This window comes from Callionymus lyra, chromosome 5, assembly GCF_982586985.1.
Source record: "Callionymus lyra chromosome 5, fCalLyr1.hap1.1, whole genome shotgun sequence".
Classification (NCBI taxonomy): Eukaryota; Metazoa; Chordata; class Actinopteri; order Syngnathiformes; family Callionymidae; genus Callionymus; species Callionymus lyra.
In genome coordinates, this window is record NC_141822.1 from 33,455,276 (window position 1) to 33,470,950 (window position 15,675).

General features: G+C 37.4%; 2 protein-coding genes across 3 annotated transcripts; one reads left to right on the plus strand and one right to left on the minus strand.

Annotated features, from left to right (window-relative positions):
• Positions 1 to 2,800: 2,800 nt before the first annotated feature.
• gemin8 (gem (nuclear organelle) associated protein 8) lies at positions 2,801 to 5,874 on the minus strand. Its single transcript, XM_087792665.1, has 4 exons — positions 5,816 to 5,874; positions 5,672 to 5,707; positions 4,205 to 4,547; positions 2,801 to 3,430 (listed from the first exon to the last, which is right to left on the minus strand). The coding sequence occupies exons 2-4, from the start codon at positions 5,672 to 5,674 to the stop codon at positions 3,174 to 3,176; spliced, it is 603 nt and encodes a 200-aa protein (XP_087648791.1). The 5' UTR covers positions 5,675 to 5,707; positions 5,816 to 5,874; the 3' UTR covers positions 2,801 to 3,173.
• Positions 5,875 to 6,176: 302 nt separating this feature from the next.
• Positions 6,177 to 10,403, plus strand: LOC148080401 (OX-2 membrane glycoprotein-like). Of its 2 annotated transcripts, none has more exons than XM_087792666.1 (7): positions 6,177 to 6,293; positions 6,368 to 6,455; positions 6,766 to 6,855; positions 7,298 to 7,549; positions 8,694 to 9,017; positions 9,660 to 9,756; positions 10,104 to 10,403. In XM_087792666.1, the coding sequence occupies exons 2-7, from the start codon at positions 6,416 to 6,418 to the stop codon at positions 10,138 to 10,140; spliced, it is 840 nt and encodes a 279-aa protein (XP_087648792.1). In that variant the 5' UTR covers positions 6,177 to 6,293; positions 6,368 to 6,415; the 3' UTR covers positions 10,141 to 10,403. The 2 variants fall into 2 exon arrangements, with proteins under 2 accessions (XP_087648792.1, XP_087648793.1); XM_087792667.1 differs by having other exon boundaries at positions 6,187 to 6,283.
• Positions 10,404 to 15,675: the final 5,272 nt, after the last annotated feature.

Sequence of the window (15,675 nt, forward strand, 5' to 3'; positions counted from 1 at the left end):
TTTTTCAACGCACTGTAGTATGATTTAAAATTTAAAATTAAAAATTCTGGATCAGATAACTCTTAGTATGATGTTTCTGTTCACATTTGAAATAGATTAAATAAAGCAATGTATCATTTAAATGATTTCTGTGTAAACTCAGTCTACGACTCTGAGAGTCTTGGTTCAGACAGTATATGCAGGTCAACACTACACACATTGTTGCGCAAAGACAAGTGTGGTTACGAAGAAAATCCTCCTTATCATCTGAGACGAGGGCCTGGGGGAATTATGAGGATGCCAAAAGTCAGATTTAGCCGAGTGCAGGACAAGGAGTGCAAATCATGAAGAGAGGGGTCAAAGTGATAATGATGATGTTGATGATGAGTGACGTGGAGGGACACAGTTGCCTCAGACTGAAAGACATCTCTTCATCTAAGTAAAACATGTACTTTAAAAAGGTTTTCTGTAGGTTGGCCAGACTGTTGGCAGGTAAACCTCTCCACTATTACTTCCTCTTAGATGTTAGGCATACAGTTTATACATAGATACACAGTGTTATAATTCATTTAGCATGTATTGAAATAACAACAGCTAAGTGTCTGCTCGCGTTATGTTCCTTGTTGACAGCGCAGACATCATGACACAAAAGAAACGTGGGAATAACTTGAGCATTTGCTTTCTGTATAAGTCTTTCAGTGAAAGACACATCAGAGACTGATGCTGTGTCTCAAATCGCATACTAGCGTACTCAAAGTTAGTATTTTTAGTGCGTCTCAATTCTTAGTATGCGAAATTTAGTGCGCCATGCACACTAAATTGGCGTACTAACACGCCCACAAAACTGAGTATGGTTCGATGGACACTAACCACCCTATACAGCCGCCATCTTAAGGACGTTTTAAACAGAAGTTACGTCATATATAAATGCATATATATTCATATACTTACAGGTGCATTTTCAGCAGCAGTAGGAGGATAAACACGTCTTTGCTGCTGATACCAGCTTAAATATCTCGCAAATATTTAGATTCTCATATTTTTTCTTTATTTATTTTTCCAAAGTTGCAAAACGTGCTGCCAGCAGGTGGCGATAGTGTTCCTACAGCTGGGTGCAACATCGTTAAATAAAATTAGAAGAAGAAGCTGTCATGTGATTTCCTGTTAGTGTGTAGCAGCAGAGTTTGATTGGAGACATACTATCTGTGGAGAATTTGCGTACTAGTTAGTACGTACACTAAACTGATGCATACTAACTTCTAGTATACTAAGAGTAGTATGCGATTTGAGACACAGCATGACTCATCTCACCATGAAGAGTGTCCAAGAGACCATCTACATAGCAACTGGCAGACCAAAGTCAATAAGTCAAAAAAAAAAAAAACTACACTAGGGGTCCCCAAAGAGCATGATGTACATAGTCCTGCCTTGGTTTAGAGCAGGGGTCTCCAAACCGGTCCTCAAAGTGCCCGCAGTGGGTGAAGGTTTTTGTTCCAACCCATCAAGGGGACGCCTTTTAACCCCATCAGGATTTTAGGAGTTTAATCAGTAGAGTGACAGTCTGGTGTTGCTTGTTTCAGCTGAAACCTCATTGGTTAAACTCTACATGCTTGATCAGTTGGAACAAAAACCTACACCATCCCGGCCCTTTGAGGACCGGTTTGGAGACCCCTGCTCTAAACCAAGGCAGGACTATGTACATCATGCTCTATTTTTAATTATGAACTTTGCAGCTACAATTAAGATCAGTCTGAAAGGTTTGATTTTTGAGCGTCAGTACACAACATGTAATCTGATTTAATCCAAGTGTGCAACAGAGCATAACGAGTTAGGTCCATGCCAGTGTGAACGTATTACACTATTACACCATCAATCTCATCCAATCCAATTATTGACGGGTTGTCAGGTGAGGGAATAACAATGCACAATAAAAGTGTGTATGTAGGACATGCATTTACCTCTACATTAGAATGAGGGATTTATATTAATTATTGAAGACCTACTGACCTACTGATTCAGCAGAGTGGGGGTCCAGAGAAATATGGTTTCTAGATGTGGAGACACTATTGGGAGTGGAGAAGGAGGTGGGGCTTACTATTCAAAAGGCTGTGGAGAGGTGACAAAAATAACAACGAGGCTCATGTTCTGTGTAGAACCATACTATTAAAACAATAAATCCTTCATTGTTGCCTTTGTAAATCCAATATTTGCTGCAAAAAATGTTTCCATGCAACTAGTGGATGCATCCTATGACAGCATGGAGAATTTTGATGGGACCAGGTGCAACAAACCAGGTGCAACTTTCAAAATACAGAAAATACTCAGCTTTCATCTCCAAAAAAGGATCCAAGAGGCCGAACAGGACGATTGAAAGTAGCCCCTGGAAATAAGTGAACTAAATAAAATAAACGAAAAAAGTGGTTTTAATTGAAATAACCTCAGAGTAGGATTGACTGTAGGAAGTACTAGGAGAAAAGATTTGAAAGATTCTTGTTACTCATAGCAGTTACTAGGCAGATGAAGTGAAGTACACAACAAAAGCATGGACTGATAGTAATGTGAAAGAAGTGGATAGGATTTCATGACTATAGACAAGTCTACAAGGTACTGTCAAGAAAAGACATCCCCACCAAGAACCAAAATAAAAAAAAAATGCAGAACATTTTAGGAGTCATAAGTAAAATAGTATAGTTTTCCTCAGTCCTCATAAGGGAAGATAGACACTGAGTGGAAGCATTTGGCCCTGAGCTGTACTTTGCCCAGATCTGCCACAGAAAACTAATAAAACCAATATGTAGTGAAGGAAAAAAAATCAAATGAATCAAAATAAACAACTTTATTAGAAATGAATAAGATTAAAACATTTTTTCATTCAAATGTTTAAAATAATAGAAGCACGCCACACCCAGAATCCCTCATGGGTCTAAATAGGGGGAGGGTGGATTGTTTGTGCTTAAATTATGACGACAGGAGGAAGAGGAGCGAGAGCAGCATGAAGTGGCACACGATCCTCCTGGTAATGTCGTGGACTTCAAACTCGTGTGCCACTTGAGGTAACGTGTTACATAACCGCCACTAACAGAAGTTGGATTTGGGGCAGCAGCTGATAGATCGCTCAAATATACATGTGGCTGAGCACTAACTCGCTTCATTTATGCAGCTCTCACAGATTTGCATAATTTAAAAAACAGCAGTTAAAGTTTGAGAGGGATGACAGGCCAATACTTGGGCTGTTTGCTGTCACAGTTCCGGTCAAAGCTGAGTTGCATGGCCGCCTCCATGGCCTGGATCTTTGCAGCATCTTTGCCGTAAAGTTTCTTCATTTCTGCCCTGCGTCTTTCCCCAGGACGCTCAGAAGGGGGCGCTCCGCTGGACATCCAGGAGCTGGCATGCAGATCCTGGTCTGCGAGAACATAGGGGTCCTGCTCAGCTTCCAGCTCCTGCTGCTTCTCTGGGGAGCAATGAGTGGAGAGATCTTTAATTTAAAAAAAACAACTGATGAAAACACAAGATACATTTAACCACTGCAACTGAAGATGACAATAGCCTTGACCATAGATATTTTTATGAATATTTCCTTTACATTTAAGGGGGCATCTTGGACAGCAAAGCTCAGCCATTTTTAGTTAGGAATACAAGATACATCAAGCATCATTTTCTGTATTAAAAAAATAAAAACTATTAAAACTATTTTGCCTGCATCATTTAATGACATCTTAAATACTCTTCCTTGCAAATATACATGTACAAATATACGAGTGTTCTCACTTTCGTTAGACACATCTGCAGCTAGAGACATAGGTCAACACAATAGTAATACATGAATATATAAGTAAATATTACAGATTCATTTCTTGAATTAGGTTACAGTTTGTATTTTAGTATTCTTTTGATTTTCAATCAACTGAGGAATGGACATTTAAAAAAAATGGGAAGGTTTTTAGAGGAAGTGCACATTTGTATAACTGGGTAATACCCATGTTACAATCTGCAGATAAGATTAGGTAAAGAGTATTATGTTTTTATTGATATTGTGAGTCACTTGAACCCTCAACACATCAAATCAATCAAATTGATTACCATTACCACTGACTCTTCCTTATTAGTACTCTAAGTAACAAAATGAAAGAACATTTTTATAAAAAGTTCAGTCAGTGTGGATGCGAAAAGAAAATTGGGACAACTATCAAACCATCAGTGTGAAAGACTTGTCACATGTACTTACTGAGCTCTGCCCTATGCCTCTCCGTATGAGCAAAATACTGCCGCAGCTCCTCGCTGATCTCCATGTTGCTGACGTCACATTCAATCTCACTATCGGAGCTTTCCTCCTGTTCGTCATCGCTTTCCTCTCCTTTGCGACACTTATCCCTTGCTTGCCAGTCTGCATCCCGCTGGTGGCTGCTCTGGTAGTCTTGATGGCAATAGGGAGCGCTGTAGGCTGCCTGCATGGCCTTCATGTAGGCTCGTCTGTGTCTCTGTTGCCACGCCAGAGCCTGGTGGTAGTGCTGCCAGTAGCGAGAATACATGGGACTTGAAAACCAGGACATGACAGTCGATGTATCCTCCTGCAAAAACAGAGAGATGTCTCAGTCATTCTTGAGTTAGTTAGTTGACACCGCTTGGATTGCTTTGGGATTACACTTTGAATGGAAGGAAACTGGACCTTTTTCTTAATGTGGCACAAGGGACGAAAGTGTTGTATCGAAATAACTAGTACTTTTTGTTGGAAGTTGGCAAATCTTAACTTTATGTTAATGTCTCACAGCGAATGTGTGTTATGCGTTTGTGTCGTCTCGCCTGGACTATTGCAACAGTTTATTTTCATGTATTAACAAGAAGCAGCTGTCTCGCCTGCAGTTGATTCAGAACTCTGCAGCGAGAATTCTGACCCGCTCCACTAGAAGAACTCACATTTCTCCGATCCTTAAAACTCTTCGCTGGCTTCCAGTTTCTTTCAGGATCAACTTTAAAATTCTGGTTCTTACTTTCAGATCTATTCATGGTCAGGCTCCTCCTTACATCACTGATCTGATCCAGCCTTACACCCCAGCTCGGGCTCTGAGGTCTGTGGATCAGAATCTACTGATGGTTCCACGCACACGGTTCAGGACCAGAGGAGAGAAATCCTTCCAGGCTGTTGCTCCTAAGCTTTGGAACAATCTTCCTCTCTGTGTTTGATGGATCTACTGACTCCTTTAAGAAACATCTTAAGACGTTTTTATTTGTTCAGGCTTTTCCTTGATTTTCTGGAACTCCTGTTGTGTTATCAGTTTTATCTTGACCTTTAAAGTATATACTTTATTGAGTATTGTTTTGATTGTTTAAGCGCTTTGTGACCCTGGTCTGGAAAAGCGCTTTACAAATAAAACTTACTTACTTATTGTCTGAGCAATACATTTTAGCAAATGTGTGGACAATCGTCATGCTCTTTAACACTTCGACTGACTATCAAGCAATACTAACTATGTGAAACAAAGTTACGGGTAATTTTATTGTTTATTTTTTTTACTTAACAGCGTCAATAAATTGAATTTAAACGAACAAAAATGATGTCACAAAATATAATATTCGATAAGACCAGATATGCAATGTTCAGACAAAACATCTACGGTTTTTTTTTCACTGACAACATTTGAAAGTTAATATTTAATAAAAACAATTATATAAAGAAAGTTTTGACTCGTCTTACCATGATATTTTTTCACGAAGCTGGACGAAGCTCTCTCTGAGAAAATGTATGGGAACAGAAGGTAAATAAGTAGTCTTTGGCAGGATCTGAAAAATACGGGTCTAATCCACCCCCCGATATACAAGGCCTGCACTTAAAACGTACCAGACACAAAAATAAATGAATAAAACGATATCATGGACACGCAGACTTGAACATCCGCATGCTCCGACGTGTTTACGTTTTAGATCTCGCGATATTTGCTACTGTCGCTCTGGCTAAAGTAAGGCAGACGCACAGGGCTGGCGCCCTCCAGTGGACAGAAGGCCAGACACACCCTCATCAAACGAAAATGAAAGATAAACATGAAGCACAAATAATGATTTTAATCTCATGTCATAGTTATGGAGTTACTTATATTAGTCATGTTTAAGAGACATATGTTCAGCGGAGGTGTCGTATATCTGACCATGGCATAGATTTTCCGCTGTGGGAAGTTGGTATTAAGAGACAAAACATGATTGCGTATGTTTTGTCTCATAATAGTCAAAATAAGATACTTTTCGTTTAGTGTTCACTTAAGTAGCGCTTAAACAATCAAAACAATATTCAATAAAGTATATACTTTATAAGGTAAGGTAAGGTAAGGTTCCTTACGTAATAGTTTCGCTTTAACATTTACATATAAACTGTTTTACTTTCATTTCTTCAAATCAGCTGGCTGGTGAGTAAAAACCAAACCAAGAGTTCTGCATCAGGAGCAGGATGTTCAACTTTCTTGTATATCTGGCTGTCCTTTTAACAGGTAAGTAACTTCCTTTTAACGCCCCCTATTGCTAGGTTTGGATAAATACAAATGTACTTTTGTAGATTATTCGTAAACACGAATATGAAACCATTCTAAAGGATTCAATGCCTTGAGTAAAATCGTTTCAGGGGAACTATCCTGACTGGATGGTAGCTCATGATCTACTGTCTATAATATTCTGTCTCTAGACATGTCTTAAGACATTCTTAGATAAATAGGCAGACTGGCACTGTTATATACAATATAAAAAATGCCAGTAGATATACTGTCTCAACAATCTTGTTTGTGTGGGTGTGTGTGTTTTTAGTCTCAGATTCCCAGATTAGGAGCAATGAGAACAACAGTGTGGGCTACGGCGAGGATGCGGTGTTCAAGTGTGAGATGGACGATGCCAAAGGTACAGTGTCTTAAAATCTTTCAATCAGGTTAGCTCAATGAATAGAGAATGTTCAAATCAGTTATCTGGTTTACTCAAAAAACTGTTGGCGTTTGCAGTTTGTGACCTTATCGTGTAGGAAATGGTAATGGGAGTTGAGGTTCATGGCAGGTGAGACACTGACTTATCTGGAGTCAGACCTAGAGTTGTAAAAAGTAAAAGGGGATCTTATTTCACTATTTATCCAACAACATACAACTGGTCATATCCAAACCAAGAGCCTATGCTTTCCTCTTTCAATGACACAAACATATAAACAAGAACATATTTGTCCTACTGAATATTTAATTTATCATTTTCGTCAAGATGGCAGGAGGAGGCAGTGCCTCCAAAGTGATACTGATATTAATATTTTATGTGTGGCAAATAGTCAAAAGTCCAACATGGAATCCTTCTCCTGCAGGTGTGCAGCAAGTGATGTGGCAGCTAACCCGCCCAGATCACAAAGAACTCACCATTGCGTCCTACAGTGAACGCTTTGGTAAGAAGGTGAACGAAGAATACTTAGACAAGGTCGTCTTCACAGAGGCTTCACTCAGTTCCCCGTCAATCACTGTGAAAAACATCACCTGGAGAGACGAGTGTTGTTATGTTTGCTGGTTCAACGCCTTTCCTGATGGCTCCATGAAGGGACAGAGCTGTGTCTCTGTGGAAGGTAATACGGCTTATTTATGAACATCACACACACACATCCCTATTATTTAACTCATTATTCTAACTTTGAATCACCTCCTTAATACTTTACAAATGCGTGATCTAGAATTAAAAAAAAAAAAGCCAAAATAAAGTAGACTCCATCAAGCGCAGAGGGAGAGGAAGAAGCAGAAATATAGTTATTGTTGCCATGCCCTCTCTGCTGTGATTGGTCAAACATAATCAGCGTCATCAATCCCGGAAGTCTCCACCTCCATGGGACTCATTGTACAAAACAAATTGGGGCATGATTACAGCTGTCTGAAGAAGGAGTGAAGACCATTATTACGTCATAATGGACTCCACTCTGGTAACCTCTGGTTGCCCGGTAACTACGTTTACAAATGTGTCACTACATTTTAAAATGTGGAATTATATTTACGAATTTATAATTTCAAATAAATATGCATACATCTCAAAACAAGACAACAAGCATCACAGACAACATCTGAAACTCGCATGGCTTATAAAAGGCGGACAAATATGCTCTCTTTACACACTTAACCTTTTCGACTTTCCTGCCACGGTTACAATTTGGGTGTGTGTGTAACAGGATAGGTTTGTCAATATATCATTTTGTGTCATGATGCAGTACCGCCAGCAGGGCAGAAAACCCATTAAAGCGGTATTGGGAATTTCGTTTTCACTTTCGAATCATTTTATCGTTAAGTATATCAGTGCCAAAGAATATTGAATCTTGAAATTATTTTTCAATGGTTGAATTATTGAATCGATTTCAGATTTTTAGTATGGAAAGGTTGAAATTGTTAAAAAATATATATTGTTTTAAATATTACTACATACACATAGAGTTTGATATTCTACTTAAAATAACTCAAAAACGATTTTTCTTGATAAAATATTTTTATTTCATAAACTTTTAAATTTGGTAAAACATGTTACTATAATGGTGCCACCAGACGATGTTGGCACTGATATACAGAAGTTCCATTGTTTGACCATGGAATGCAACACTTTCTGTTCCATCTTGCTGAACGGCCATTCAGCCCCCTTCTGGCTGGACTGCATCATTATGTGACAAGTATCACTAATCTCTCTGCTTGGACTTTTGTAGTTCTTTCACGAACTTTACTTTCCCTGTTCAGGTATATCCGCTGTAGACTTGGCGACCCACAAAAGCCGCACAGCTAAGAGCTGGTTGGTGGATTTTAGTTGCTCTGCAACAGGAAAACCAACTCCTGTTATTCAGTGGAAGTTTCCCACCGACGTTGGTAAAGTAAAAGGCCTCGAAGACTACACACTGAAGAATGCGGACCACACCTGGACAAGCATCAGCAACATTACGCTGGAGGTGCCTCTTGACTGGACGGGTCATGTGGACTGTGTGGTGAATCATGGAATGAAAGGAGAGCAAGAAAAAAACTTTTTCTTCTCCTCTTCAGAAGGTTATAACGTTGAAGAAGATGAAGGTATTCAGAATGATTTTGCTAGAAATCTTTTCAGAAAAATATTACTGCCTTCATATCATTTCAAACCTGCATGCATGTCAGATTTTGATCTTGATGAAATTAAAACATGCATATTTTTATCTTTGATTTTTTTTATTCATGTCCCCTTTTTTTTCTTTTAAGACATATACTTTTTTGCATGTTTTAAATCATTGCACTTAAAACAGCACATTATTTATAAAATAATCTCATATTTATTTGTATTTATCTGGCTCTGAATTAACATTTTCATTTTCATTAGTTTTTTGATGTTTAAATATAAATACAAAACAGTTTTATATATTTTTCAAAAACAAGCTTTTTTGAAGTTACTTTAACATGCTGGGAAAAGTAAACACTATCTACACATGTTTCAATACATTGTCAAATAGCAATTGAAATTCACTGTAAAAAAACGTTAGGTATTGTTGCATATAAAGAATCTGTAGACTTAGTAGGAGAGAATACATGAGCTCAACTTTTTTATCTTGACACAAACCACTAAAAGAAATGGGTAAATAGTATAACATAGTCATTGATATGAAGCTTTAGATCAAAATTGTTGTTGTTTAGAAGATTATTATTATTTTCATGACTAATGTTCTTATTTCTTTTACTTTCTAGAGTTCCCTGAGACGCACAACAAAAGAGTTGGAATTATAGTCTCTCTTTTAGTCATTTTGTCAGTACTTCCTATAGTGGCTTTGTTTGTAATGAAAAGGTAAGTAATACTTGGGAAAAAAAACCTTGGAGAAGCATTATGACCACCTAGCAATTATTTTTATACAACAAGTATTGAACATTTTAGCTTCTATTTTTTTTTTTTAATTAAGCATTTCATTTCAAATTGGACCAGCACGTAATTAAGTTCACTGCAAAAAAAGTCTGGTGTCTCATGGTGACCATAACCCCGACTCGTCTGTTCCTCACAGTCGTGCTGGCCCCCCTAGACTGAACTATGTTCTACATCACAGAACCTTGGCAGGTGGTCCTAATGTTGTTACTCAAGAGAGTACATTTTGCAAAGTCCTCATGTTGTGTGTCATGACATGTTCTTTTTCCTTGCAGGAAGATCAACAAGCAGAAAATACATACTGATATATAAGTCGTCAGGACGAGGGTAAAAATGTTAACTGCATTAAAGTTTTATCTATCTATCAATCTATATATATATAAAAGCTACACTTAAAACTACATGCACAGCCAAATGCACTTTAACGCTTCATAATCACAGTATCCTCATTTTTCTTCCCTTTAAATTAAATTAAGAGATGTGTGCAATATATTTATTTAAAATTGTAATTATTCTGCTTGTGTCGCATATTAAAATAACATTAAAAATGAAAATATAAAAATGAAAAATGATTGTCGCCATTGTTCTTCATATTTTCTGGCCATTCAGTGAGTTATATGGTTGCCATGGCAACAGTATTATGTGCTCTGATCTACTAACTCAATGACATCATTTTCCAGAGACAGACAGACAGACAGACGGACGGACGGACGGACGGACGGACGGACGGACGGATGGACGGACGGATGGACGGATGGATGGATGGATGGATGGATGGATGGATGGATGGATGGATGGATGGATGGATGGATGGATGGATGGATAGAAGAGGCCTCCGGAAGAGGCCTCAGACTAACTACACCTTTTATTTTATTTCGTGAAAGAGGAATACAAAATTATTTGTACAAGACACACAAATAATTAAAACTGGGACAAACATGGCGGATAACACGGTAAAATAAACAAATGACAATTTATTTGAAATGTTTACTGTAATTTCCTGTCATAAGGTTTTTCACGTATTTAAATTGCAATTTTTACGCTTTTAAAAAAAATAAATGTTTACTGTCATTTTATGTCATAACGTTTCCACGTAGTTTCAGCAATGATTCTATTTACTTGTTTTTCTAGATATATAATGTAAGCCAAATGTAGGCTTACACCATTGTTTTGGTTTATTAATTAATTAGTAAGTAAGTGAGTAATTACTTTTACTACTAATTACTATTATTTGTAAAGCAATTAAGGTTCAAGCAACGTTTATATATATATATATATATATATATATATATATATATATATATATATATATATATATACACACACACCAAATAAGCATAGACGAAACGTTAGTAATTATTATTATAACTTCACTGTTTTATGTTTTTTTTTAATTTTCCTAATTTGAAATATTGTCTGTGTTTACTATCTTTAAATCACTTCAGTTACACATCTCAATACAGATGGAGAACAGCCAAATCACCATTGAGAAATGCAACAAGTGTTGCTCCTTCTATCACTGCCCTATTTGTGAGGTCACTAAATTCAAACCAGCAAGGAAGGATAAAACTAAACTGCACATACAAAGCCACTTCAGAAAGACAATCATCCATGGAGGTGTGTACAGTATATCTTTAGTTAGTTCCTCATATGTTGCATCAAAAAATCGAACCATTTACATTTTAATGTTTGACAGACTATACAATACACAGATGTGGGCTGCAGACCAGAACCTCACATTCATTGTCCGTATTGTGGTGATACAGCTGCTAGAAAAGAATATTTTTATTAGGCACATCAAGAAACATCAATTGCGTAGTACAGCTCCAACAACAGAAGCCACTTCAATAGAAGAAAGCAAGCCTAAAGAAGCAAGTAGACATAACTCACCCATGGCCAGCGAACCAACTACACCGACTTCAGAATTTCCTCCTGCAGCCACTGACATGCTGACAACCCCATCAGTGAGAGGCCGGGTTCGTGTGCAGCCTGTAGTCCAAAACGGTGCAAGGTTTGCAACATCCTTATGAATGTGAAGAACCTTAAAAAACATTTTGAGCGATGGCACACTAAAAAAGGGACGCATCTCATCAATGTCACCATAAAAGTCAGATCATCGACTTGAAGAATGGTGTGTCCTTAAAGTTATCAAGGGCACAGTGTTCCTCTTCATGTCCAAATGAAAATGTGGGGTGAAAAGCACAAGATCACTTGTGATTCTGCAGAATGCCAGTGGCTAGTTGTCGTTTCAGTGCAGACATATTTGGTCTGTTGCTTACTGCACATCCACAGCAAGTATCTCTAAGAGAAGACAATTTAGCTGAGATGGTCAAGTTAAAGTGGTTTACAAGTGAAAGAAAGAGGTCATGCCTTGCTTTGCTGCAGCTTGCCAACGCTAACCATGTAGCACTTTCTCTCAGGACATTGTCTACCACCTCTGAAACGGAAATCTTTGTTTCAGTTTGAGCCTGTGGTGTCTTACTACAGCCAGTTGGGCTGTGTCATGGTTGTGCATAACAAGAGAATAAAACACATGGCATTGTCCCTGTTCAAAGATCAGAAGGTCTTGCATGCACAAATACATGTTTTTCAAACCGAACCTGAGCTTTTCCAGAAAGGTTTTTTACTTTTTATCAAAAGAAAAATATACCTTCCTATCTACCCAAGGATTTGACCATCTCTTGCTTTCAATTACTCAAAAAACCTGGTTCCAGATGAGGGTTGCTGTCAGAGTTGTCCAGGTGTCACCCCTCTCAGTGATCCCATACTCATAACAAAGAAGGCACAAATCATTACAATCTCATGTATCATCTAAGATGTGTATTTTTTTCAAGGTGCATACTTCAGTGAGCAGGGCAGTTGGGGCTTGATAGGTTTGAAATATCCACCAGCCGATACATTGCTAAATTCTTTTTGCACTTTGAAGCTCTCACAGACCATGAAACACGTATTCATGTCTAAAGTGTGGCGATTACCCACCAGTCGTGAACTTGGATCTGCATAAGAAGGGTGTTTTCAACTTATCCAGTACGTTCATTAAAATCATGTTCTCATCTTTTATTTTGAAATAATGTTATTGCTTTAAACTATATTATTATTTATTTGGTATTTATATTTTTTGCAGTAATGGACCTGCATGAACCTCCAGAGAACTTGGTTGGAGAGGTAAATGTGGAAACATTCTGGGAGGCATTGTCGAAAGAGATGATATGCTGAGGATTTGTTGCAAGTAAGTTCAGGCCTTTTTGCTATTTCATATTTCAAATATTAAACCCAGTGACTTTAAATTGTATTGTTTTTATTAAAGGCACTGGACAAAATCTGTTTGAGGTAAAACCCACTTGTATTTGGAAAAAGACACGCCGGTCTGACAGTCTTATAAACGCTGAATATCTAAAACTCCAACCTTCAAAACCTGGCTCTGAGACTGCAGAAATCTCTGTGACTGAGGAGCATCTAAAAGACGAACTACAAAAACAGGGTCAGTCACATTTGTCGATAACTACTTTATTGTATACTGTGTAACTAAATCTTCTTATTTGTTTTCTAGGTTAATGTTATACGGTAGCTGTGCAGAGAGTGTGTCCTTGACACAACAGGCTCCCGTTTGGACAAAGTATTCAAGAGAATCTGGGGTGCTTCAGGTGATTGTTATTCCGGAAATGTATTGTTCTTCATATAGTCCATATATTGCCATCAGATTGTAAGTATTGGGATGTTGTTTTTGATTGGATGTTAGTAATTTCTCCTATTTTAACTTTCCCAAAGTAGGAGGATTTGGTGTCATCATGTGCCCATGTGGCATAGTTTACAGCATTAAATGCAACCTGAGAGCAGAAAACCCCTGCGACTTTGTTGATGTTCTTTTCTCCTGGAAACATCTACCATACATTATTATCTATGACTTTGCACGGGGTCTTGCAACTCATGCCAATCTTCGTGCACCAGAATGTGTGCCCATACACCCTCATGAAGGGCGCCTGGCAGAACCCTCCGAGACCAACATCCTCCTTCCAAACAGGGAAAGTGACCCTTCCTTGGCTCGAAGTACAAAAGCATATCATCGATCCAAGCAGACATCCTTTCACAGGGTATTGATAAATACATCAACAGACAGATGAATTTTCAGTCTTTCCTCTTCTTTTAAACACACAGATGGCAAATTGCTGTCTTTATGTGATATCTTTGGTGGCCAAGCAAAAGAAGGGTAACCATTAACAAGTAATTATTGTATTGCTATGAACTATTCACTCACTTGTTTATTATTATCATTATAGAGAAGCCCTCAATGATTTAGGATAAAAGTTTTTGCGTATTGTCTCAAAATCCAACATAAATGAGTGCTTATTGGTATAAAATCCTGAACAGTTTACCAAACAGACACGGGAACACTGTACACAATATCTCGGCAGTGTTATTCTTCGTATCTGAATAAAACCATGCCAATATAAGTAGTTATCATCTAATGTATTCATTTTTGCATTGCTGTGAATTTCATTTAGATGTTAACAACACATATATATAAATCACATTGTTGAAAGACACAGTGGCACTGTTCATTTACTCAACAAAAAGAAACAAACAAATTACATAACCCAAACTGTGAAATAAAAAACTAATGGTTTAATAAAAGGCAGTCAATGCTGGCCCTCTCTGTTATCGTGGTTTTCTGTCCTGCAATGAATTGGTTAGACATGGATTCTTCACACAGTAATTCAAAGATGTAGGACTTGCCTTTCATTGAAGTCCCCAAAGTTCTCCATCAGAACCAGGGTCCACCATTTCCTAATTTGTGGAAGGTCAGACTGGAAGATAAATATGTATTGGAAAAATTAAATGTTTGTTTAAAAAAAAAAACAGAGGTTAATAATTTCATTTGCACATACTGCTGTGAAGTTGTAAAAAAAAACAATGAAAATGATAAATTGGAAACAAGTTAAATGATAAACGTGTTGAGTAGAACACAAATTTGAAATACTTACAACCATATCTCACCATCAGTATGAAAACTCCCCAGTCAATTTGTTGTGTAGTGTGCTATATAAATATATGAAACAAATATATATATAAAAAAAAAAGGTAAATGATAATGTGAGCTTTACCACACTTTTTTTTTGCCAAACCTTGTTTTGCACCAGCTGCCAGGACATACTTTGGATGTCATCTTACTGCAGAGATAACAGATGAGTTTGTTAGCATTGTATGAAAAGCCACATTGGATTCTTAGTACTGAACACACTCCAAAGAGTATTAATATTGAATACATTTTTCTGTTATTCAACATGTTTTAAAGACACATCCATGCAACATGCAACCATGCAACGTACACCCCAACATGCAAAACAAACATTGAACAGGTTCACTCAAATGATTAAATGTGTAAATAGCAACCTGAACAGGTCCACATCATTTGTACAACCCAATCCATTGAGATTGGTGGAGTCCAGAAAGTGCATGAGCCTTTCTTTTGGCTTCATGATCTGCATGAAAATGTACAACAATACAAGTCGTGGTTTTGTCGTTTTTCGTAAATTCAACACCAGAAACAACCCTTGATTTCTAATTTGATGGAAATCAAGCTCGATTACTGTTATTTGTTACACCAAATTCAGATAAAAACAGCCAAAAAAGAATGATACACAACATCCAGTGTCCTGGCTTCCAACAAGGGAAGACAATGCAGTCTTTTCTAGCAATGTCATCCTTAAGACAAAGTTCATCACAAATTGCTAGAATATTATATATATTATAATAATATTAGTAATACTACTAACTGAAATAGTAACTGAGTAGTAATGAATAAAAACAGAATCTTATTTATAAATTTAAGTCAATCATACATCTTTT